Below are 25,445 nucleotides of genomic sequence, written 5' to 3' on the forward strand. Positions count from 1 at the left end.
GTCCTCCTCCATGGTCCCCAGCCCCTGTGCTCCTCTGTGGTACTCCATTCCTGCCCTCCTCCATGGTCCCAACCCCTTTGTCCTCCTCCATGGAGGAAAAATGGGGAGCAGGGAGACATCCATGGAGGAGGACAAACCCCCATTTTTTCCTCCATGGTCCCTGACCCCCTGCCTTCTGCTGGGATTCCACCCCCCCCTGTCCTCCTCCATGCTCCTCAAATCCCTGCCTCCCTCCATGATCCCCAACCCTGCCCTCTGCTGTGCTCCTCAATCCTGGGTTCACCTCCGTGGTCCCTGACCCCTGCCTTCTGTCATGGTGCCCAGACAGCATGTGCTGAGGCAGGTGGGATCTGTCTCACCAGGGAGGATCACACTGCCCTGGAGCACAAAGCAAAGGAGTTGGGGTCCACTTTGCCTGTATGGCACAAGAAGACAAGTTGGAAAAGCAGGCAAATGACTCAGGCATGGCTGGCATGTCCTGTACAAGGGACAGAGGCCAAAGCTGGGGTACAGGGAAGGAGATGGCAGTTCCTGCTTTGTTCCCTGCAGCTGCACCCCCTCAGTCACCCCAGTTCCAGTGCGCTCTCTCTCACACCAGGAGGAGAAACAAAACAAGCATCTCCAGGGAGTGTGTTTGGAAAATAACAGGTTTTATTAGACAGGCTGATGTTCAAGCTGACAGTTTTATCCCAATGCACTTGATCACGGGCATCTACAGGGCCTGTGTCCCAGCTCCCTCCCTCCCATGAAGCTTAGGCAAGATGTTCAACCCCCCCACATTCTGGGGGCATTGGGTTTCTGAGCTGAATGAAAATATCTCCCTGCTCCCCATTTTTCCACTCCCAGATTCCCAGAGGTCTCCTAAGAAAGCTCAGTGAGAATTGGGCTGGGAACTGCCAATCGTCTTGGGACTGACAGGCACCTGGATCTGTGGGAGAGGAGGCACCTCAGTGGCAGCATGTCCCTGAGGCAGCACGGAGCTGGGTCAGTGTGTGCCACAGGGAACACACCACCAATGCCGTGGCTTTGGAAAGAGAACCCAAAAGAACCATATCGGGGGCAGGGAAGGGTTTTGGCTGTCATGGGGGAGCCCCATCCAGCACACAGGCCCCAAGGCTTCGCACAGGGCGTGCAGGTGCTGCAGGGAAGAGGAAGGAAGGAGAGGAGAGGATGAGGACTGGAAAATAAAGCAAGAAAAAAGGAAACCAGAAAAAGGGTGGGGAGAACGATGGGAGAGGCCTGAGAGCAGAGTAACTGTGCCTTCAAGGTCAATACTCCTTGTGGGACAGGGGGCCTTTCCCATGGTACCTCATGGGCTTTAGGACAACAGAGGAATAAGGAAAGAGATGGTGAATACAGTGCTTGCAAACAGAAATGTTTAAAGGCCTTTGCTTTCTGTGACAGTGACACACAGTGTGACAGCAGAAAAGTGACAACATCAGCCAGTTTCTGTTGGTGATTCTATTCCATTAGCTCTTAAAAAACCATGCAGACCAGTCCAACAGAGGAGAGTGAACGACAGATGGAGAGGAAAACTGATGAGCAGCAGGATCATGGACAAGAAAGAAGGAATGACAGTGGAGGGGCAGCAGCACTGGGGCAGGTTTGAGACCTCACAGTACTCACAAGCACATCCCTTCTCTCCAGACTGCTCTGGCTGCTGCTCTCTCTGACACTGCTTGCCTTCCCTTGCACCCTCTGCTCCTTCTGCACTGCAGGCAAAATCTCTCTTTCCGAACCACGCCCTGCCCTGTGCTTGGACGTAGATTTCAGTCTCAGCTTCATTAGTTCAAATGTCAAGTCCTACCTTGAAGCAGAGGCCAGGAACATTCAAGTCCCTGCAGCAGCATTCCCTCAAACTCACCTGGACTCAAGAGGACCTCTTCATTGCAGTGCCTGGGGGACACGGAGCTCTCCCAGGCCTCCTGCCAGAGCTCACGTCCTGTTGCACATGTGGGGATGCCCTTCACACCCTCCCCATCACAACAGAGCCTTCCTTTCCCAGCTTTCTCTTTCCTTCTTTCATTCCTTTTGCCTTTTTCTTGCTTTAGCCAGCACCTCCACATCCTCTTACTTCTTTTAAAGGTAAGTCCCTTTTCTCCAGAGGCTTCCTGGAGAGCAGTGCTTGCTGTGGGTGTTTGGCAGGAGGAAGGACTTTCAGCAGGTTCTTGGTGGGCTTGAAGGTGTCAGTGTGCTATCCAGGGCGTCTGTGGCCTGGCTGGTTTGGGCTCAGCTTGGCAGACAGCAATGCTGTCCAAGTTTCAAGGTCAGCTGTCCATGGGGAACTTCACCCTGCTCAGGTGCTTCCAAAGCAATACTCCTTCAGGACTGAGCACCGATGCTCAGAGATGAGCCAACAAATGGCTAAAAAGGGAGGAGTTTGGAAAGCAAGCCCCAGAAACCTGCCTGGACTGTCCTGGGAAGGACAGATCAGCAGGTAGGCAAAAGGGATATGGCCTTTTTAACTTCACAGCTAATGACCCCCCCTTCCTGCCTCCCTCCACAGAGCACAAAAACACAGAGGGCTGACTGAGAAAAGAGCAACATGGACTTGAACAAAGGCAAACTGCCAAACCCTCACCCTTGGAGCCCTGCTGGTCCACAGACAAGACTTGCTAGCATGTTTTGAGGTTAATGACACACATAGGCATGAAGTGTCTTCTTCTGTGCTGGTCCAGGGAAGGAAACCCTGCTCATATCTCCTTGTGGGACCATCTGATTTGGGGTGCTGGCCCTCCAGCACAGCTCAGCTAGTGCTGGCTGCTCCTTTCCACCTCATTTCTTCTTTTGGCATGGACTTGCAAATCCCATCACGTCTGCCTGTCTGGGGCTACTAACACCCCTGCAAATGCTCCTTCTTAAGTCAAACACCCGCATGAAGGCTGCAGAAGATCAACTGAGCTGTCAAGTGAAAACAGAACTCACCAGGTGACCTAGAGGTCTCAGAAATAAAAACAAGATCAATATTTGTTGAGATTTGTAGGAGGTTTGTGCCTGAAAACAACAGCTGGGACATGGCATCTCTTTCCTTGATCAGTGCTCCCGGTGATGCCTGGGTTAGTGTGTCACTGCTCTCCCCTGTGCTCTCACGCCGTGCCCTTGTTCTCACTCCCTCATGGCTTCAGAGATGCAGAGGCTGAAATTCCTCTTCATGCACTCTTGGCACCAGTGGAAAAGCAGCTGCAGTCCTACCCATGCATTGCTCATACTTACAGCTTAAACATTGCCTTCTACTCAAAAGAACAAAGATAAAATGTCAGGAATTCACAGTTTTTATTCTCTTCCTTATGCCCACCCATCTTCCCCTGCCATCGATGTCAATGACTCAAAGTCCTCATCGTACGGTAGCCTTTGCCAGCGCGGCACTCAAAGGGTTAACAAACCACGGCTTCTTGGACAGATAAGACATAAGCTCATTCACCAGTAGGAACACATGGACAGTTGGGTTGTGGATCACCTTAGGGTTTCCTGTAGCGATTCTTTGGGGTTTCGCCACAGCCAGTGACGTCGCAGGAGAGGACATTGGGCTTCTTGCCCAAGCCGATGCTTCCCAAGAGATCGGGAAGCTCACGGGTGATGGCCTTCTCGATCTTCTCTAGGAAACACCCTCCCATGTAGGAACACTGCTGAGATAGCAGCTTAAAACTGGTGATGGGATTGATGCCAAAGAAGTCCTTGTAAGCCTCGCGGTTGGGGAGGTCAAATTTGCTGACATTGGTCTTTGCCAGAATGGATTTAAAGATAAAGAACCTGTCAGGATCCTCCACAATGTCCCTGAACACCAGTTCTCCATCGCTAAAGAAGGTCATTTTGTCCTTGTAGGTCTGTAGATAGCGATCGACCAGCAGGGCGTGGATGCGCACACGGATGGCGTGCTGGCGGATGAAGGCAATCTTGTTTTCCATCCTGTTCTCAATCACCTGGTTGAGATCTTCCAGGAGCGATATCTCTTCTTTGAGGAACAGGTCTCTGTGGGTTTCCGGGTGGTAGTCATGGGGCCAGAAGGAGCTAACGTACACCCTGGGCGGCTCTGTGACGTTGATGAGAGGAGCCAAGCTCCAGAACAAGGCGCCGTAGACTCTCATCAGCTCCTGGGTAGCCAGGCTGTCAGCTTTGTTCAGGATGATTCGGATCTGAGACTCGCGGCCCTTCAGCTGACGAAACAGCATCTCCAGCTCCAAGCCCACGTCCAGCTTCGTGGGGTCAAAGACAACAAAGATGAGATCGGCTCTGTCAATGAACCACTGGCACACGTCGTTGAATGGGTAACCTTGAGGAGAGGAAACAGGGAAATCCAGTGCAGGATGAGTCCCATCATCAAGGGATTGATAAACCATGAGCCTGCTGTGCCTCAATCCCCATTTGGGTTGCATGGGTTGTGAGGCACAGTGGACTTCCCCTGTAGCCTAGAACCTCTCTCTCACACTAAAACTACTTTGGAGCTTCTCTTCACAAAAAGCCATCTATGGGTGTCCAGGCCTGGGACTGCTTGTCTCTCTCACCCTTATCTCCAAACCTTCCCCCTCCCTGATGCTGACCACAGGTTCCTGATGTTCCTGTGAGCAGATACTGAATCACAGGATCAGAGAACCATTATAGTTGGGAAAGTCCTCTAAGATCATTGAGACCAACCATTCCCCCAGCACTGCCATGGCCACCAGTAAACCATGTCCCCAAGTGCCACATCCACACATCTTTTAAATCCACCCAAGGGATGGTGACTCCACCACTGTCCTGGGCAGCCTGTGTTGTGTCAAGACTCCATTGTGCTTCAGCCACCTTTGTCACCTCAGATCATCATATCATCCTTTCTGGGGTCCCTTAGATGAACCCAGTGAACCCCTACCTCTTTCTTGCTGCTTGCGGTTTTCAATGATGCCTGGTGTGTCCACGAAGGTGACTCTCTCCAGCAGTTTGTGGGGGACCTCAATGCCTATCAGCTTCTCCAAGAAGTTCTGCCCAAACTTCTCCAGGGGTGAGAAGGAGCGGGCACTGTCAGCAGCCATCACGATGCCCTCGATGGTCTTCAGCTTGGGGCCATGCATGATGACAGTGAACTCGGAGGTGGTGGGTTCTGCCCCTGTGCAGCAATGAGAGGAGCAGGAGAGGCATGAAATCCATGCCAGGCTATGGACACAACAGGGCTGGCCTGAGACTGGGAGCATTGTGTGCTTCTCAAGAGATGCAGGGGCAAGGCAAGCAGCATGAAATTCCTGCCCTGACTTCTTGGGATGTCAGTGGGGTTGTTTTCTATGGGGACTGGTTTCTCTGGAAGTGACCTGACTGCACGAGGTGTCATGGAGAACCGTCTCCTGGGAGCCCTCATTACCACAGCACTGATCTGGCCATGGACATTTGCCCTTAGCTGTGAGATGACATCCGTGGGAGCAGGGAGGAAGGAAGGGGAATGGCTTTTCTCCTGGAAAGGTGAATTAGCTGGCTGCATGTAAGGAGGGATGGAGAGAAGAGAAAGGTCAGCTGCCTTTTTGACATGACTGCTGCTCACGGGGTTGGGAGCTGTGAGGCCTGTGCTGCAGGATGATGATGTTGTGGGAGAGGTGCTCTCCTCCACCCTTGGGAGGGTGGACAGGCTGTGATGAGGAACCTCTCCCTTCACATGGCACCGCAGCCAGGTGGCACGGAGCAGATCCCAACCTCCCAGCTGTAAGGAGGGATTGAAGACACACAGCTGGGAATTGCTGACTGCACGGAGGTGGCAATGCAGGTGTCGGCACCCCCTTGGCAAAGCAGCGAGTGTGGTACCTGTGTAGAGCTGGTAGGGAGTGTTGTCCAGCCCCAGGAGGTAGTTTATCATGGAGGATTTGCCGACGCTCCACGGTCCCAGGAATAGCACCATAGGCTTGGAAGTGATCTCCCCATCTGCGGAGAGGGGAAATAACAAGAGGAAGTGAAGGAACAATAGCCGTCGCCGCCGTGCGATTAACTCCCAGCTGTAACGAGCATCCCATCCGAGCGGCGCGGTGCTGCTGCCGGGCAAACAGCCGCCCCTCGGGGGCCACCAGCCACCCTTCGGGGGCCACCAGCCGCCCTTCGGGGGCCACCAGCCGCCCTTCGAGGGCCACCAGCCATTCGCCAGCCAAGGCAGCGCCCGCCGGCTGCGGGAGCGGCACGGCCCCGTGCTCTGCGGCAGAGCCCACCTCGCTGCCTGACCTTCTCGAGGTTAAGCCTCTCTTAGACTACGGAGGACTGGAAGGTCTTTTGAGCCTTGTCTCGGTTTGTTTCTGGTTTAGCCGGGTGAGTCTGGGGCTGGCGGCGGGTGGGGGTGTCGTTTGAAGGCAGCCGCCGCAAAACACGGGACATGCCAAGGAGGAGGCCATGCCAAGGAGGAGGCCATGCTGCAGCCGGGCCGAAGCCTGGTGCAGAGGGAGCTGCGGTGGGTTGGGAGCAGCGCTGCAGCACAGGGCTTGGTAAGCGCGGTGCGAGCCTCGAGCCAGCTGCCTGCAAGCCTTTCCACCATGCCCCTGCAAGGACCTACCCCCGGGCCGTGCCTCCCGACCCTCCGGCCGAGCAGGAGGTCACTGCCGGGTGTGAGCTGGGTGTGAGCCTCCAGCTGGATGTGGGGAGGTCAAACAGCCCCACTTTGGGCTTGGGGAAAGGTGAGGAGAGTTGAGCTATAGTCCCCATCCTGCATCCTTCAAGTCACGCGGTTTTCTCCATGAGGATGGTGACCTGTCTCCGTGCCATGCCATCAGTCCAGGAGCACAGAGGTTCCTGGACACACGCAGCCAGCGCCCCCAGGAGCAATCCCTGCTCAAACAGGACTCATGCAATCAGCTTGTGCCCACACTGCTCGACCCCCCAGCCCCCAGGAGCCCAGGCAGGCAGCCGGTGGAGCCAGAGGAGCCCAGGGCCTATGCCTGCCCTCAGCCTCTGCCCGGGACACACGGGAGCCTGTGAGTCTGAAACAGGACAAGAATAAAGAGGACAAGAATGGAAGTAAAACTAGGTGAGTTCCCATTGATGGAAACCAACCCCATCCTATGCTCAGGGTGGGAGAGGGTGCATCCCGTTGTTGCTAGCAGAAGTTCAGCCAGGGGATGGATGACACCAGAGGAGCTGGGAGCTGCTATCTCAGCTGGAGCACAGCCTTCCTCCATGGCCCAAGGCAAGGCGATGCCCTGGGCAAGCTGTGCTGCCCTCAGCACCTTCTCTTCATCCCCATGCCTAAGGCAAAACTATTTTCCATGAGGTAGCTGAGAGCCCCTGGTGCTCCATGGCTGCCACCCATGCAGGAGCCAGCAGCATTCCAGCAGGCCAGGGACCTATCTCCAAGGTGGGGGAAACCACAAAGCCCCCGTGGTGCTGAGCACCTGCCCCGAAGGTACTGGAGGGCACTGCATGGGAGCTGCACATTGAACCCCTCTGGCCATGGGAGCAGGTGCTGGGAGAACATTCCAGCCTCCTCCTGCTGTATGTGCTCATTGTGTTACTCCTGGAGAAGGGAATGGGCTGGGGACATCTCTCCATGAGGCACTGATGCATCCATACAGCTCAGCCCTTCTTCACAAAGCAGGGCAGCACCTCTGAAGCAGGGGATGCATGGCTCTTCCTGCACCCTACTCCCTGCCTGGCAGCTGCAGGAATCCAGCCTTGTCTTCTCACATGGGACCAAAACAAGTGTTGAAACCTTGGACTCTCATTATTAATCATTCCTCTGCCGCCGCTGCTCTGCTCTCTTGCCAGCTTTAATTAGGTTATGGATGGTTGTTATTATTACTATTATCCCTGTGATGTTGTGCCAGAGGTTTGGGGTGTGTCCCTGTGTGCTCTTTCATAACACATCCCTGGCCAGGTGTGGCTGTGTGAATGTGGGCATCTGTGAGCTCCGGTTTTGCTGCACATCTCTGCGGAGCCAAGGTGGGCAGCGACGTGGGCAGCCCCCCTGCCTGGTCACCCACAGCCCCTCGGGCACCTCTCTGCCTGCCATGGGCTGTGTGGGCAGTGCCAGGCTCTTGCAACTGCAGGGATGCCAGGCCGGGTATATTCCCTGCTGCTTGCCCAGAGGCTGGGAGAGAGGGAGCATCTCCCAACGGGAGGGTGCTGGTGTGGCATCTGTCCCCGCTGTGTCCCCATGCCACGTCTGCCAGCAGCGATTCGGGTCAGCCTGATGGTCGGGACGGCAGAAAAGAGCCGGGGCTCGCTGGCGGCCGGGGGGGGATGGAGGCAGCTCCATCACAGCGGCTCTCTCCAGCCACCCTGTGGCTGCTCGCTCTCAGCTCAAGCTCAAACGAGCCTCAAGCTCATCCCTCCGCAGAACCTGGGTCTGCTTGGGCTGCTCAGCTCTGGGCATAAGAGCAGTTCAGATGTCCAAGTAGTTTTATTTCCTAGAGCAGTGGCTTTCTGTGAGGTTCTGCCATGTGGCAGTGCCAGACTGCCCTTGGGGTGAAGAGAGCCCTGGGGAGAACTTAGAGCCCTTTCCAGTGACTAAAGGAAATCCAAGAGAGCTGCAGAGAGACTTTGGATGAGGGTCTGGAGTGACAAGGCATAGGGAAATGGCCTCACACTGAGAAAGGGCAGGGTTAGATGGGATTTAGGAAGAAATTTTGAGGGTGGGGAGACCCTGGCTCAGGTTTTCCAGAGAAGCTGTGGCTGCCCCTGGATCTCTTGAAGTGTCCAAGGCCAGGTTAGATGGGGCTTGGAGCAACCTGGGATAGTGGAAGGTGTCCCTGCGCATGGCAGAGGGTGAAACTGTTTGGGCTTTAAGGTGCTTTCCAACCCAAATAATTCCATAATTCTATGATTAATCCTGGGCAGGGCCTTGTCTCCCCTTGTCCTCAAGCCCAGCAGATGTGCCTGTTGTGGCTTCTCCCTCAAGTGCAAGTCTGTCCTGAGGATGCTGAGCAAAGCAGAGGACCTAGCAAAACCTCCTTCCTCTCCTGGTTCAGCTGAGCCACGGGCACCAAGGTCGTCTTTGTCCTCAAGCCACCCAGGAAGGCTGGAACACCTGGGGACACTCCCAGCATCACCCAGACTTCTGTCCCACCCCTGTGCCACAAACACTACCATCCACGTGCCCATGGCACGGATCCAGCAACCCTTGGAGGGCACCCCTTGCTCCCAAAGCTTCCAAATCCACGAGTATCCTCACAACACGTGTGCCCACAGACAGAGGGACCAGCCCACGTGGATGGAGGTGGCCTGTGCCTCCCCGTGTGTCCCCCCGTGCCTGCACCCACCCCGGCAGCACGTGTGCGAGCGCCTGAACCCGAGATGAGATAAGACAGCTATCGGAATATGCTATAAATACCCACAGCCCTCTGCACTGCTGGCACGGCAGGGAGCCACGGGCTCTCCAGGCACGGCAGGGCTCTGCTGTGGCTGTGTCCAAAGGAGCCTGGTTTGGCAGGGTCTGGCAGCGTGGCCGTGGGGCAGGACAGGAGACACAGAAGATGGGATTTCCCTGCAGGAACATTGTTCCCGTGGCTGAGCACCAGGCCCAGGGGAAGGGCTGGGTGTTGGCTGGCATTTCTTGGACTGTCTCCCATCTCCTGATCCTCCTGCGGGACCTGGCAGCACACCCTGAGCAGGATAGGCAGGGAGAGGAGCCAGCTCGAGCTTCTGAGGGGGCTGAGGCTGCTGGGCAAGGGCCAGCCCGTGTTACTGGGACAGCTGCTGTGGGATCAGGGATGGACATTCAGGAAAGTTTCTGCACGTAGGAGAGTGAAGGGTGGGAAGAGATCCCCTCTATAAGATGAGCTATCATCTGGGCTCCTCCAGTTCGTGCTGTGGGTGAGAGATCGACCTGAAGGTCCAACACATACAGTCATGAAATTGTTTAGGTTGGAAAAGCCTTCTAAGGATGACCAATTTTAAATGCTCCCGCAGCACTGCCATGGCCACCACTAATGTCCCCCAGTGCTGTATCCACAGGGCTTTTAAATCCCCCCGGGATTAGGGACCCCACCGCTGCCCTGGGCAGCTGTGCCAGGGCCTGATGGCCTTTCTCTGAAGAAATTTTCCCAATATCCAATCCAAGCTTCCTCAGGTGAAATTTGAGGCCATTTCTTCTTGTCCTGTGCGATGTTCCCTGGGAGCTGGGCCGGCCCCTACCATCCTCCTGTCAGGGAATTGAGAGTGAGTAGGTCCCCCCTGAGCCTGCCTTTCTCCAGACTGAACCCCCATCTCCCTCTCACAGGAGTACCAGAAACACCTTTGAACCCTGGCCAGAGGAATACGCTGCCTCTCAGTGTCAAACCAAGAGAGAAAGGTGTCAGTCAGAGCCTGGGCGAGGTGAGGACTGGGGGAAGGACAAGCACAGAGCCAGGCTGGGAGCAGTGCGGGCTCTGGAGGGGCTGGGACGCTGTCCCGGGGGGCTGGGGGAGCCGGGGGGCAGCGCAGAGCTCGGGCAGCGCCGGCAGCATGCGGGGAGCAGAGCGGGCAGCGATACCAACCTGTGGCCGAGGAGCCCAGGGTGCGTCCGGGGTAAGCTGTTAGCGAGGGACACGGGGAGAGAGAAAAGGAACCGTGAGTCCGAGGAGGGATGCGACAGCCCGGCTGTGCTCCAGGATAAGGAGGGAACCGCTGGCCACATTCCCAGCAGGAGACAAGGAGTTACAGCCTGGGAGCGGCCTGCAGCTCCCAGGACAAGCGCTGAACCCCTGTCTGCCTGTGGTTCGGGGTGCTCTGCATCCCAACCCCTGCTCTGTGGGGTAACAACCTTCCCTGGCATCACCCGCCGAGCACACGGAGCCCAACGAGCCAGGGTTAGACAGCCACCAACCCAGCAAGTGTCCTGACAACCCCAGTGATACAGGGTCACCTGGACCCAGCCCCTGTGGCTGGTGATGGCATCTGGGAGGTCATTCCCTACACAGGGACTCTTGCTAATTAGCATACATCAGTAATTAGGGTCACCAGCATGCACCACAACCTGGTGTGACCTCACAGCAAGCTTTCCATGGCTGGACTGGGAGAATCCCTCACCCTCAGCTAGGGATAGTCCCTCCAAGCACAGAGTTGGACCCAGCCAGAGCATGTCTGCATCCACGTGGGATGGCAGAGCAGAGAGGCGGGAGGGTGGCAGGCAGGGAGAAGGAAATGGCATCTGCCAGGCTTAAGCAGAGGGTGTGTGGGAGCTTTCTGAGATGCACCCTGACAAGTCAGAATTGATGGTGACAGCCACAGCTCCCACAGGACTCCATGGGAGTTTTCACATGGTGTGGGGAGCAGAGGAACTCTTTGGGTTACACTGCAGTGAATGGAGCTGATGGGAAGGGAGACAAAATGGAAGGCTGCCACGTAATGGAGGGGCCAGGGTGTTTGCCACAGCACCCCTCTATATTGGTTTACACCTCCAAAGGTCACACATATTCCATGACAGGCCTGCCCCAAAGCTCCCCCAGCTGTCCTGCTCCTCCCAGCCAGTCGAGCTGGCCACTCTGTGCCCTCCAGCCTCCCTCCACCATGGAGAGGGGGCACAGGGGGGAGCTGGGAGCCCCTCTCAGCCTGCAGGGACAGCACTGATGGAGTGAGCCTGCTCAGGACACAGGCACTGTGCAGGGGAAGTGTTGAGAAGGCTCCCTGAGCTCCCCTGTGTCCTCACCTGCCCTCCAAGGTCAAGAGAGTTCCCTGGGCCAGCCCTGTAACTAATGTGCAGGTTTCTCTGATTACACTGTTAATGAGGGACTGGGGAAAGCTGGATCTGTGGGTATGAAAGGCAAACTGCTGAGCTGTAGGTTTCCAGATAGGGTTGTGCGTGCCAGGGCATGGCTGGGCTGCCAGAGATCATTCAAGAAGTTTGGTGTCTGTACAAATTTTTTGGAGGGGAGCATGGCCAGAATGTCTCACAGCTGAGACAAGGACTGGAGGCAGTGCAGCATCCCTGTGCCCTTTCCTGGGGGCCAGGAGGGGACTGTGGGTCACCAGCTCCAGCGTCACAGCATCATGAGGGTGCCCTGTAGGACACAGTGGGGTGTGCTGGGACCTGACCTGGGACTGCAGCCTGAGGGGTGGCTGTTGGCTCACAATGATGTGGAACAGACCATGGAGTTAAGCTGAGGCCAGGAGGAACACCAGGACCTGCTGTCCAAGGTGAGTCCTGCTCAGGAGCTGGGTTAATGGCTGTTTCCTCAGGAGCTGAGAACGCCAGCAGGAGCCTGGGGAACACTTAAACACTTGTTTCCTTCCAAAAAGGGAGCAGAGAGGCAGGGAGGTGGATGATTGGGCATGGGATAGATAAAGGAGGTGGATGCTTGGGTGTAGGATGTCCTGAGGGCTGGAAACTGCAGCTGGGGGCTGCATCCTCTGGCTGTGAGCAAAGTTTGGGGGTTAGAGCCCACCAGCTGCCCCTGTAACCCCAAACATTCTCCTAAACTGTGTCCAGGCTGAGTTGACAGAAAACATCACAGACCAGAGCGGCTTGGAGAAGAAGTTGAGGTGTTGCCAGGGGACAGGCCAGCAGCCATGGGGTGACAACCAGGACGTGTTGTGAACCTCAATTACCCTCCCACAGGGTAACTTCCCTCTGCTGCCCACTGGCTCTACGCTGGAGATGGCCTGGCTGGGTAGGGAGATGTCCAAGCCTGCTTAGAGAATGTCTGGCCCAGACTCAGGAGTTGCAGGAGGGATGCAGGATGGAAAGCAGGAGTTCTGCTCTGCAGGGATGTGCCCCAGCTGAGTGTGGGGCCTGTGTGCTGGTGGAGCAAGGCCAGCTGTAAAAGAAAGATCTGTGAGGAGGGTGTATCCCAGTCCTGCCTCAACAGGAGGGAGGGCATGGCTCCAGGAGTGTGGGCCTGGACACCCGGGGAGGCAAGGCAGAGCTGCAGGACAAGGAGGACAACTTCAGGACCTTGGCAGGAGGGTGACATGGGCACAAAGGGACACTGGCAGCAGGGACTCCAGCAGCCCCTGGAGACATCTGGCCCTGGCTCCTGTGCTTGAATAGATACTCAGAGGAGAATTACTGCAGTGAACAAGGAAGTCAGACTTGGGTTTGAGCCATATGTGCTTAGAAAATGAGGCTGCTTGTGTTTCTTGGTTCACAAGAACTTCCTGTATCTTGTGAACATCTTGGGACAGGGCTGCACTTTCCTCTTCTGGAGGGACACATGTGTGACCTGGCTCAGCCCACACCACGCCAGGGGCCACGGGGACCTGCTCACCCCATCCAATGGGTCTGAGATTGCCAAGGGCTGGGAACTCCAACTCTCAGGATGAGTGAAGGCTGTGGAGCTTGAGGAACACCCTGCCCACATGGCTGTGTCCTGTACCCGGCAGGAAGGATGCCAGCTCCAGCCACCCCCAGGAAGCTCATCCCCAGCCTTGAGAGGTCCTGAGCTTCCTTGCCAAGCCTGTTTCATTGGGCCGTGATCTCTGCTTGGCAGGGGTACAGGGCATTGATGCTGAGCAGGTGGGAGACCCGAGGCAGGCAGGGCTCAGTGCTCAGCCCACACAGATGGCCCTGACAGCAGATGGGCTGAGGCAGAGGCAGGAATTCCTGCTGCTGGGTTCACTAGGGCATGGCCTCTAAGCCCAGCGTGGACAGGGAAGCTGCAGAGGAAGACACACTATCCATGATCTGCTCTCTGCGCTGTTATCTGCATCCCAAGGACCTGGTGGTGCTGGAGCCCCAGTGCCCGAGGCATTACCTGTGATCTCGTGCTGCCTCAGCTCGTTGTATCTGTAGGAGTGTTCCAGGGGCTTGATGGAGGAGTGGTAGATCTTCCTCAGCCGCTGCAATACTCCTGGGGAGCAAAGCATGAGGGCAGGTGAGAGGCAAACCCTCCTGGAGCCATTCCCTGCAGGCTGAGGGTGGCCCAGCCATGGATCAAGGGACTTGGCTTACAGCTGAAATCTTGGCCAAACTGATCCCAGTCACACATTTTGCCTAGAGGGGTTGTGCCTGCCCCTGAATCCCCGGAGGTGTCCAAGGCCATATTGGTCAGGGCATGGAGCAACTATGGAAGGTGTCCTGCTCATGGCAGGGGGGTGGGATGAGATGGTCTTCACCATCTCTCCCAACCTAAGCTGTTCTAGGGTTTCGATGCCTCTCCCCTGCTAATGTTTTCCACTGGGCACCGTCTCCATCTGCTCCTAGCAGCTGATGGGAGGAGCATCCTCCCTAAGTGCTGTTCAGCACTCAACACCCACGATCCCAAAAAGCCCTCCACTATGGTGCCAGGGCCCCCTGGCAAGGCCCCTGTGCTGCTTGCTAGAAAAAAAGGAGGAGCTTTTTCCACAGTATCTCTTATCACTGCCTTTCCAGCCCAAACTGCCAGCGGGGCCAGCAGAAGCAAACCTTAGAGTAGCAAAAGCCAATATATAATTGGAATAAAAATCCCAACCCTTTGTTACAAGTTGCTCCAGGTTTCTTTGAGCAGGGGTGTGCCTGACTCACTGTCTGCATCTTCCAGCCTCTATACTCTCCCAATTCTTGTATGGCCTTGGGGATGTCCTTAAAATACCTAAAATATGTTAACCCAAGAGCAGCCAAAGGGCTGTTATTGAAGATCTGGCATTACTAGACCAGCAAGAAACAATGTTAATATCAAAACACAAGAGAGGGAAAATCCTGTCCATGATTGTCGGAATCTGTGCTATTGATGATCCCGAGATTGTAGAAAGTCTCTGTCTTTCAGCCCCGCTGCCAAAGCAGAAGCCATAATTCGTCTGTGCTGGTTTCAAGGTTGTTTATTCTGTTTATCTCTAACATGTTCTGCTGCCCTGCCGCAGCTCTGTCCTGCAGGGCAGCGTGTGGGGCTCTGCCCTCAGTGGGATGGTGCAAACATTAAATACCACAAACTACCTGTGCTGGATTTACAATAACGTGCCAATATCTGTCACCTACGTTGGACAGTGTGTCCCCAGCCTGAACCAACAGAAAAATGCCAACACTGCAGTGAAACATGGAGGGCATGAAGAAGGAGAGAAAGGACAAGACACCCAATTTCCTCCATCTTGTCCCCTTTGGACCCCTAATCTAGAATCCTAAAATTTTACTTTTGCACCCGTGTCACACTTAATTATTACTCATATCAAACACTCAGAGCTTGTAATTCATCCTGTAAGATTGAAAACTCTTCTCCATGGACAGAGATCACAGACAGTGTCTCTGGGGGCTCTGTCCAGGGGGGTTCCTGACCCCTGCCAGGGTCCCAGCCCTGCCAGGGCAGCCAGAGGGAAGCCCTGGATTCCCACACATGATCTTAGTGCACGGCATGCATGGCCTCCTCACCTGAGACATCATCTGCAGGTTTTTCCTCATTGAGCTTGAGGGTGTTCTCCAAGTGGGACCGGTCACGCTTGGTCGGCTCGCTGGCATCTTCAACCTCTTCTGGAGGGGAAAACAAGGAGAAAACCTGTTACTGCTGGAGGGGGGAACCCAGAGAGGAGCTCACACAAGCGACTGCCAGGGAGAGGGCGCGGGGAGCACACACCCCGAGCCTGCGGGCACGCCATGCCCACAGCAGCCGCTGTCACCCTTGGCATGCCACGTGCTCTCCCTTTAGCACAGGCTCCTGGAGGCTGCCAGGGCTGTGGCTGCTGGGGGCAGCGTCATGGGCAACTGCTTGGCTCCGAGGAGGGGCTGGCTGCTGGTGGGGAATGCAAAGGATGTGCCTGGAAGGGGCTCCCGGGGTTGGGATGCAGCAGGAGCACACGTGGCAGCTGCTGCCCAGCGGGGCCCTGGTGCTTCCCCCGGCAGCTGCGGCTCCTCGGGCTCGGCCCAGGCTGTGTGCTGCCACCCCTCTGCCTGTCCACTGCCCCAGAGAGCTGCACGAGAGCTGGAGATGTGGGCAACGAGGCTGGGGCTGCCTCTGGCTCCTGGGGACAGGCCAGCCTGGCCCGTCCTGGCTGCGCCGCCTTTGCTGGTGGGGCTGTTCCATCCCAGTTCCCCCACCCTGTGTCCATGTTCCCCTGAGCCCTCTGCACAGCTCCCTGTCCCTCATGGCTCCGTACCAGGCGTGGGGAGCATGAGGCAGCTGCTTCCACTGGGGAAGGCACCCCACTGTCCCCAAAACAGGGAGACAGAGGTGTCCTTGCCATGGAGGTGCTGGCACACCAGGAGCTTCCAAGAGCTTTTTGATATGGGGAGCTGGGTTGGACTTTAGCAGAGGTCTGGGGACAGGTCTGGGGACACAAGCAGGGCACCACTAAGCCCTGAGACTGTGTTGAGCATCTGCTGAGTGTTGGGCTGAGGAAGACCTTTTGACTTGCCAAGTGAAGACACAGAGACCAAACTGGGTTTGCCTTCTGGGTAAAATGGGAGGTTTTTTGGGCTGGGACGTTACAGATGAAAACAACAAAAATACTAATCTGGGTCCGAAGGTCACTGCCCAACCTGTGGGCCAAAGTCTACAAATATTTCTAGGAAATCGTGGTGGGGGGTGTCCCTTTCTCCTAGTTAGCCTTTCACTGATTGAGCAGGGCTGGTGCCTCAGCAGCTCATTGGGCTGGATTAGTTCTTCACAGCTTCCCTAAAGCCAAGAACTGGTGGAGAGGAGTCCCACAATCCTGGGAGCCCCACAATCCTGGGAGCATCCTGCCCCTGCACAAGCTGAGGGCTCGGAGGACTCTGTGGGTGGTTGATAAAGAGTCTTTAAGAGATCTGCGTGTGCTGAAAGGGGCCTGGAGGTTAAACATTTTATCCATGTCCACATCCCTGAGGAGAAGTCATGGACTTGGAGTGGAGAGAGGGGAGCATCAGTCAGTTTTGGCACCACTGCGATGAGTGCCCGCGTGATGGGCATCCTGCTTGGCCTCGCTGCCCACGGCCGAGCGCTGTTAGGGGCGGGCAGGGAAGCAGAAGCGTTAAGAGAGGGCCATGCACTAGGGCAGCTTTAATGTGCCAAGCTCAGCTCCGCCGGGTTGATGGGAGGTCACTCTTGCTGCTACAGCACACCCACAAGAAAAGACTCCAACCTATCTGGCTGTGCCGGGTCTCGGCGGCAGCTGGGGTAGTGCTGGGGACCTCTGTTCCTGCCAGTGGGGTCTTGTCTGCAGGGGGGTCTGCTGCTGCTGGGGGATTTTCCACCACTGCAGGGGGGTCTTCTGCTGCTGGAGGGTCTTCCTCTGCTGTTGGTGGGTCTTCTGTTACTGGTGGGTCTTCTTTTGCTGGTGGATCTTCCACCATTGGTGGGTTTTCCACTGCTGTTGGCAGGTCTTGTGCTGGTGGTGGATCTTCCACTGCTGCAGGTGGGTCTTCTGCAGCATCCCCACAGGGTGGGTGATGGCAACTGGCAGGGCCATCCCTGGCTTCTCCTGTGCCAGCAGCTGATGGTTTGCTCCGGCTCTTTTTGTTGGAAGTGCTGGCTGCTTCCTTGTCATTCTCTTCAGCTGGCCTGTCACCATCTTCGTCAGACTCTTTCTCCTCCTTAGACTCTCCCTCTTCAGACTCTTCCTTGCTTCCATCTACCTCAGACTCCCCATGTTCACCTTCCTCAGACTCTCCTTGCTCATCATTTTCCTCTAAGCTCTGCTCATCCTTTTCATCCTCTCTCTCAGAAGCAGATACTGCTCTTGGCTCCTCTGTTTGCTCTTCCCCTGGCTGCCCTTCCTCCTCAGAGCCTCCTTTCTCTGTGCCGGGCTCCTCATCCTCCTGGGCATGGATGTCATCTTGTGTGCCAGGCCCGTGGTTCCCTCCACGATGAGCTGCCATGAAATCCTCCCCCGAGCTCTGTTCTTCCTGGCCCTGGTCCTTGCTGCTCTCCTCTGTCTGGCTGTCCCCTGGCCCCAGGCCCCTCCTCATGCCACCCGCCGGCTCCTTCTCCCCCTCTCCACGTCCCTCCTCGGTGACGCCGGGCAAGGAGGCATTGGCAGTGCCACTGTCTTGCTCCTCCTCAGGGCTGCCATCAGCTGCCTTCTCCTGCAGGGGCTCCGTGCCTGGCGGGGGGCTCTCGGCAGCACCGTCCCCGTGGCCCGTGCCGGGGGCGCGCGGCTCTAAACGATGAGAACAGCGCGGTCAGTCCCACCCGTGCTGGCCCGCGGCCACCGGGGCACCCGCCAGGGCCCTGAGGGACGAGCTGTGCCTGGTACCAAGAGGTTTAAACTCTTCCCTAAGCCTGCTCCAACTCCAGCTCCATTTTCTGTCCCTGTCACAAGGAGTTGGGTGCAAAGATGTGTTTGTGGGGGGTGAAGCGGAGCTGGCGGGGGTTCAATGGCTCCACCAGCCCTGGCTGCTGCCCACCCCAAAGCACTGCAGGAAGGCGGCAAAGCTGCCCTAAAGATGGGGAAAGGAGTAAAAATGGCAAATTTTGAGGGGCTGTGGGCACTTGGCAGGTTAAAAGAGTCCTTCCCCAGCCCTGATTCAAGAGAAGCACACCAGCCAAGGTGGGCGGTGAAATGAGGGAGAGGAGGAGGAAGGGGCTGCCCAGCAGGGCCTAACCCTGGCCATGGGGCTCGGGAGCTATTTATTGTGAGTGTCCCTTCACTAGGAAAGCATGTGCCACGCCGTGCTGCTGCTGGGGACACAATGAGTGTGTTCTGTGGCCCAGGAGAATCCATCCGTATTTTCCATAGGCTCCAACTGCAATTTAACATCAGTCAGCGGATGCCAAAAATAAAAGATCACGGCTATACTGTCTCTGTTACAAACAGTTGCTGCTAGTCTAAATAATCCCCCCAAACGTCTCATGCCAGGGGAGCGTTTCAGAGGAAAATAATTCCTTTGTACTCCAGCTGGCAAGCAGAAGCCAAGCAGGAAAAAAGGCCACCTCCACCAGGCTGCGGGAGGAGAGCGGGCACAGCCAGCCCTTTGCTCTGTCCGTGCAGGGGCCAAGGACTGTGTCCAGCAGGAATTTGGCAAACTGGAGCTCACTGGGCTTGGCCACAGGGCCTGTGGTGACCAAGCCCAGGAGGAGCTGGGCTGGGGACAGTGTGGGGCCAGCCCCAGACCCCTCAGCCCAGTTTGCCCCGGGGATGCCAGAGGGTGGTTTTATCTCCCTGGCACTGGGGCTGGTGGGGCTGTGAGCTGGGATCGAGTCGCACTGGGAGGCCTGTGCCATGCCAGCAGCGGGCACTGGGAAGGACAGGCTGCCCCCCAGCCTGCCTTCGTTGCCTGTGGCTCTTGGTTCCCTGGCACAGCAGAGCTGCAGCCGCCGCCACAGCCGCTCGCCCTGCCCAAACCGGATGCACAGGTCACCCTTGCTGTGCCCTCGCTGACCTCCCTGTGCTCTGCTGGCACACAGCTCCCAGGTTCAGCTCCCAGAAGGAGGGAGATAGCTGTGGGCAACTCCCACGCCCCTCCCTTCCACCCTGGTCCTTCAGGACACCTTCCTGCAACACCCCTGGGACCCTGCAGGAGCCCCTTGAATGGAAATATCTGTATTTGACCTGCAAAGCCCTAAGTGGCTGGGGCCAACATGGCCCTGCCTGACCCTGGTGGCCTGGGGACCAGCTTGAGTCATTAGAGTGTCCCCTCAGCTGATGGGAACAGGAATATTCTCAGTTTGGCCCCAAAATAGCTGGTGACCTGGAGAGCTGAGAGAGGAGTGACGGTGAAAGCAGAGGAGGAGGGCAGGACCAGGCAGAGGAGACCCTGGGAGTCCTCAGGGCTTTGTCTGGGGTCTGTGTGCCCCCTCTGACCCAGAGGGGCCATCACCCACCATGGCCAGGCACAACAGCAACGCCAGTGCCCACCACGAGCCATTCTCGAGGAAAAAGGGAGATATCCCCGAGGTGCTGGGATGGGGATGTCCCTGCCGGCGTGCTGGTCACGGGCTGCATTTCCTGTGACCTTCAAGGTCTGACAAAAAGTCCCTGTCCCCTCTCCACCTCCTTCTCCCCGTTTCCCCTACATGGTCGCCCGATCCACGGGGAATTGTGCTGACCTGCACATGGCGGGCCGATGAGTGCAAAATGGGCCGAAGGTTACGGGCTTAACACCCTCCGGAGGCTAAAAATACGGCACGGCAACTGTACGGGGCACCGGGAGAGCGGCCCCGGCGGAGCCCCCGCGGCCCCAGCCCCTCGCCCCGCTGCCAGCCAAGGCTGACGTCCGCTCCTGGGGGCCCCCGTGGGTCCCAGAAGGGGACAGCCACGGTGTAAAGTGACAGCGGGGCTCCCCGCATTCACACCTTGCATTGTGCCAAGCACATGGGTGGCATCGGAGAGGAGACCTCGCCCTTTTCCCCTCGGGGATTTGACCTCCCTGCTCCCTCCTTTCTCAATCTGGGGCTTTTATGAGCTGCCAGGGGACATTTTTCAGGTGGTGACAGCAGGATGGAGACCCCAGGGCGCGGTTCTGGGTGCCCCAGGATAGTGGGGCTGCTTTGCCCGTGTGGGACAGAGGGGCACGGCTGAACATCGCGGGGTCCCCTCCATCCCTCACGGGGACTACGGGAACAGCAACGACCTGACGGCAGAACGGCTCCTCCAGGAGGACGGTGAGAAGGGACAGATGGGCACAGGTGGCCCTGGAGAGGGACACGCTCCCCCTCCAGCAGAAATCGGAGCCCTGAGCGTGGGGCCGGCCATGGCAGGGCTGCGGGGATGGCTTTTCACACGCCCCCTTCCCCTGCCCGATCCCAATCCTGCTTCCCTGGGGGTATTATCCGCTGGCTCCTGCAAGTCCTGGTGCTCCCCGTGTCCTCCCAGGGTCCCTCGGTGGGACTTTGTATCCCAAATATCCAACCATGCCTTTATTCTGGCAAAGCTCTTTAAAACCTCGTGGAAGCTGACTGGGCACAAAGAAGCTGTCAGGCAGTTCCTGGGATTTTCCAGCTGCAGATCCCGCCTTTCCTGTGAGACCCCTTTTCATGGTGATGTCCCTTCCCTCCAGGCTCCGTGGGGCTCCCTTGCTCAGAGCCACCCCCAGTGCTCCTCCAGCTCGTGGCCCTGCCAGCCCAGGACCCAGAGCAGGGGGAGCCCGGCTCCAGCTCCAGTTTGGGGTCAGCTGGGCCAACACCTTCAGAGGGAAGTGTCCCACGAGGGCTCAAGCACCCCACAAGGGTGGGGCTGAGGATGAGATTGGCTCTCCAGACCTTTGTGCACCCCAAAATCCAGGATACCCAGACGCATCATCACATCCCAGAAGGTTCATGATCCCAAAACTCCAGCACAAAGCAAATATATTCCTGGTTTTCAATGCAGAGGGAGGTCTAGGAAACAGTTTTGTCAAATCAACTTGACCTCATTTGTACAGAATATTTTAAGTTTAGTTAAATAAAGTTATGAAGTGATTTGATTTCTGTAAATGGTTGGATAGAACTAATTGATATTTTTATTAATATGTGGTAAAGAAACCTCACCAGAATCTGCCAAAGGGTTTAAAACCAGGCTTGGAGCTTTCTAAATAGTGATTAAAATAGGGAATCCCATCCTCCTGCAAGGTGTTTCCTTGACTGTCTCCCCACTCTTAAGGTCTGTAATGAACCCTGAACCCTGACTTGCAGGAGACACGAAGATGAGGAAGGTGGGAGATGAAGCACCTGCTGCTTCCTGGCTGAGGAGATCTGGGTCCATCAGTGAGCAGATGGCCAGGAAACATCAGGTATTTTGGCACAGGCAGGTGTCACGCTCTACATCGAGGAACATCCACCTGCAGTGTCACTTGCAGCTTGGGGGAATGCTGGGGGACCCAAGGGACATGCTGTGGCATGGCTGGGGCTGGAAGAGCTCCTTCTTCCTGAGGAAAAGTGTCCAAGAAGTTTCACTGTTCCTGTCCCCTGGCCTCCAGCCGTGGGAGGCTTCACCAACCCAAAGCCCAGGGACGTCCCCTGAGGGAAACCCTCTGTCCATTCAAGGCCAGACTTCCTGGCTCCCCATCCCTCCTTGAGTCATCCCAAGCATTCCTGGTCACCCAGTCACCCCTTGGACTTGCCAACCTGGATTCTAATGCCTGATGTCCCACAAGATCCTCAAATCCACGTGAATGTGGGGGCAGACCCTGCCTGGCCATGCTGAGTGGGGGGACACAGCCCTGGGGTCTGGCGTGGCAGCACTGGGGGACAGCAGCACATGGACAGGGCCACACACCTCCAAGCCCTTTTCCACAGAGTGCCCAGGGCTGTGTGACCCCAAGGGTCGAGCTGTGTGCCTGGCTGGCACTGCCAACACCCCATCCTGGCTCGGGGTGCCTGTCCAGAGCCTCCCCTGCCCCTCCTGCAGCCCCCTCTGGCACAGGAGCTCACGGCTCCCTCCAGCAGTCACTTACAAGGGAAATGTCCCTGTGAGCTGGAAATAGCTCCGTGGAGTCCTGCACAGCCCCGGGGCTGCTGCTGTTCCTGCAGAGCTCAGGAGAACTGGCGATTCCAGAAGAAATCTGGTCACCCTGACCCAGTGGCCAGGCTGGGATTTCACCAGCTCGGCGAGTGGGACACAGTGGGAGCGTGGCAGGAGTGTTGTCCTTGGGCATGGCACAGCCCTCCCAGCCTGGTGCCAGCCCACAGAGACCTGCTGGTACCTCTGTGCCACCAGGGCCATGCACAAGCGAGGTCTCCTGGCATTCCTGCCAAGCTGGATGTCACCTACACACCGGGACAAGGATGGCTGATGGAGAGGGCAGAGCCCTCACAGCTGAGCCAACCTGCCTGGTGTCTGCTTTGCTTTGCTCAGCCAACACATTTGGAGTAGGATGGGGCACCCACAGGGACCAGGGTCTCCCTGGGGTGAGGCACCAGGGGTGTGACAGGGATGTAGGTGGCACAAGGACCCAACACACCTGAGGCACCCCAAGCCCTTTGTCTCACACACAGCCAATGGCAGTGCTGCCCGTGGCTGTGCTGGTGCTGGAGGGTGGAACAAGTGCAGTGAGGTGTCACTGGGACACAGAGGTTCCCACCTCTGGGGATGTTGGTTACTGTGGGGGCCATTGACCTGGGATGGTTGGGGTGGGGTGTCCCCATGGCTGCTGTGCCCAGGACCCTGAGCCCACACAAAGTGTCACAGTCCCACTCCCAAGATGTTCTGACCTGGGAGGTGGAGCCCACCCTAAAGTGACACATTCCAAGGCGATGGAGAACACCCCAAGATGCCACAAGAATGTGGTGATGGAGCTCATCCTGAGGTGACACCTTCCAGGATGAGGCAGACAAGGACTCCCAGAAGCTGAGGCTGGCACAGATCACTCTGTTGTTGCCAGGAGGGGTCTGTGCCAGCCCTGCAGTGCCTTGCAGGAGGACACCACTGTGCCAGGACTTTCCCCAAGTCCTCTCTCAGCTCAGAGGAGGTGATGGCACAGCCTGGAATTGCCCTTCCACTCAAACCCATGACGGCTGCAGAGCCAAGGGATCCCCAGGGCAAAGCTGCTGGGCAGTGTCTGGGCACTGCCCTGCCAGCATCCCTGTAGCCCATTGCTGGTGGCCACAGGGGTCAGCCAGCCTGGAAGAGAGGTGTGAGTGTGTTCCCCTGGGCAGGAGCAGATGGAGCTCTGGGCGAGTGCTCTCACCGTGAGCCCCTGCCCAGCCCCACGGTGGGTGCTGGTCCCTGCCAGGCTCTCGACAGCCCTGGGGAGCTTTGCCAGCCCCAGCCACGTGTGCAATGAGCTGCCTCAGCGGGGGCTGTAAGAGCACAGGCACAGGGCAATTCCCACCCCCAGCCTCTGGGAATGGTGGCAGGGTCTTGGCAGCCTCAGGTGCCACTAAAGCCAAAGGACCATCCATTGCCATGATGTTCCAACAAAGCCCCTGGCTCTCCATTAGACTTTGACCCCTTCTCTTCCCATGGGCACCTGCAGCCCCACATCCCCATGGGATCCCCACAGCCCCACAGGCACCAACAGGGACTGAATGGGAAAAGTTGTCCTAAAAATGGAAAAAACACCCCTTCCAAGCCACTTCCTGCACCCCAAAGGAGCCAGGTCTGAGAGTCCAGCGTGGCACCAAAGGAAAAGCAAAACTCTCACTGGTCTCTGAGGAGCAGAAGCATGGACAGAGACATGCCACTGCTTAGAGCTTTTTTGGAAACCTACAGTACTGGGGTGAAATATGTGACCCTCAATAAACAATGAGCACTTGAGGGACCCCTCAGAGCTGGTCCTGGGGCTGCCAGACCCCCATGTGCCTCCTGGGATGGGGGATCCTGGTGCTGTGCCATGCCAACCAAACCAAGACATGGGCTGGTGGTCATCCACCATGGAGACAAGCTTCTGATGTCCCACAAGGCCACCAGCCATGCCCGCAGAACGCCTTCCCAACCCCCCTGCACAGACAGCACCCACCGCCTCATGGGGGTCACCCCACTCTATCGGGGTGTGTCACCGTCCCCCAAACCCATTCATTGCCGAGAATGGCCCCAGATGCCCTTAAAAGGCCAAAACTCGGCGGGGCCGGGGGTGCCGGGCGCTGGCAGCGGCAGCTGCGGAGCCCGAGCGGGGCCGCGGCGGCGGCGGCCGGGGGGGGGGCCGGGCACAGTGTCCCCTTACACGGCTGTTTCCATACTTAGCCGCCCTCCTCCCGGCTGCTCGGCCGCCGGAGCCCGGCCAGGCAGAGAACCAGCCCAAATTAACTCAAGGGCAAGCAAGGGTACCAGCGATGCCGCCCCGGGGACACCCGGCCGGATGGCACAGCCCGGGGGTGGCACAGCCCGGGGAGGGGGATGCGGGGTCCGCAGAGATCCCCAGCACCCTGGCACCCCCCTCACAGTCCAAAATCAGGCCACAGGTGACACTGCCACAAGGTGTGTCCCAGCGGCAGCGCGGCCCCTGTGCCCAGCGTGACTCTGTACGAGTTACCCCAATCGCACCTCCCGCCGTCCCCTCCTGTCCACAGCCCCCCAACACCTTTCTCTGCACATTTTGGGGTGGCTCTGCAGCCTTGGCAAAGGTTCTGGGGAGCCCAGAGCGCTGAACCCCCCCACCCTGTCCTGCTCCAGGGCCGGGCGCCCCAGAGCCTCTCTGCGCTCCCGGTCCCACAGGCACACACAGTTCTCTCTGCGACCCCACAGGACCCCCACAGACCCCCACAGACGGACAGGTACCTGCAGCCTACCGGCACCCAGAGTCCCAGATGTGCTCACAGCCCCACAGGCACCCGTGGCCCCACAGGCACCCCCTCTAGGTACCCACAGCCCCATAGCCACCTACTGCCCCACGGACATCCGTGGCCCCATGGGCACCCGCAGCCCTCCAGGGATCCTACAGCCCCTTGGGGTTCCCACAGCCCTGTAGAAACCCCCAGCCCCACAGGCACCTGCAGCCCCATAGAGACACCCAGCTCTGTGGGACCCCCAGCCCCATGGGGGTGCCAAAGTCCCAAGGACACCCACAGCGCCACGGGGACCCCATAAGCTGGGCACCCCCAACCTCAGAGGCACCCACAGTCCCACAGAGTCCCCACAGCCCCAAGGGCAGCCTGGGCTCCACGGGGACCCCACAGCCCTGCCAGCAGCCCCAGCCCCGGGTACCCCCAGCCCCAGGTACCCCCAGCCCGGCCTGTGGCCATACCTGCAGTGCCCAGGAGCAGGAGAGAGGCCACGCAGCAGCAGAGCAGGTTGAGGCCCTTCATGGTGGCTGCCAGGAGCTCCCTGCCGCTCGCTGCCTCTATTTATACGGC

General features: G+C 57.6%; 1 protein-coding gene across 5 annotated transcripts; it reads right to left on the bottom strand.

Moving 5' to 3' along the window:
• Positions 1-629: 629 nt before the first annotated feature.
• SRL (sarcalumenin) lies at positions 630-25,445 on the bottom strand. Of its 5 annotated transcripts, none has more exons than XM_072935694.1 (8): positions 25,337-25,439; positions 16,879-17,895; positions 15,194-15,289; positions 13,608-13,703; positions 10,413-10,448; positions 5,764-5,880; positions 4,847-5,080; positions 630-4,270 (listed from the first exon to the last, which is right to left on the bottom strand). In XM_072935694.1, the coding sequence occupies exons 1-8, from the start codon at positions 25,395-25,397 to the stop codon at positions 3,459-3,461; spliced, it is 2,469 nt and encodes an 822-aa protein (XP_072791795.1). In that variant the 5' UTR covers positions 25,398-25,439; the 3' UTR covers positions 630-3,458. The 5 variants fall into 5 exon arrangements, with proteins under 5 accessions (XP_072791795.1, XP_030140728.4, XP_072791796.1 ...); XM_030284868.4 differs by having other exon boundaries at positions 15,194-15,292; XM_072935695.1 differs by lacking the exon at positions 16,879-17,895 and having other exon boundaries at positions 15,194-15,292; positions 25,337-25,445.

Source organism: Taeniopygia guttata, chromosome 14 (genome assembly GCF_048771995.1).
Source record: "Taeniopygia guttata chromosome 14, bTaeGut7.mat, whole genome shotgun sequence".
In the NCBI taxonomy this organism is placed as follows: Eukaryota; Metazoa; Chordata; class Aves; order Passeriformes; family Estrildidae; genus Taeniopygia; species Taeniopygia guttata.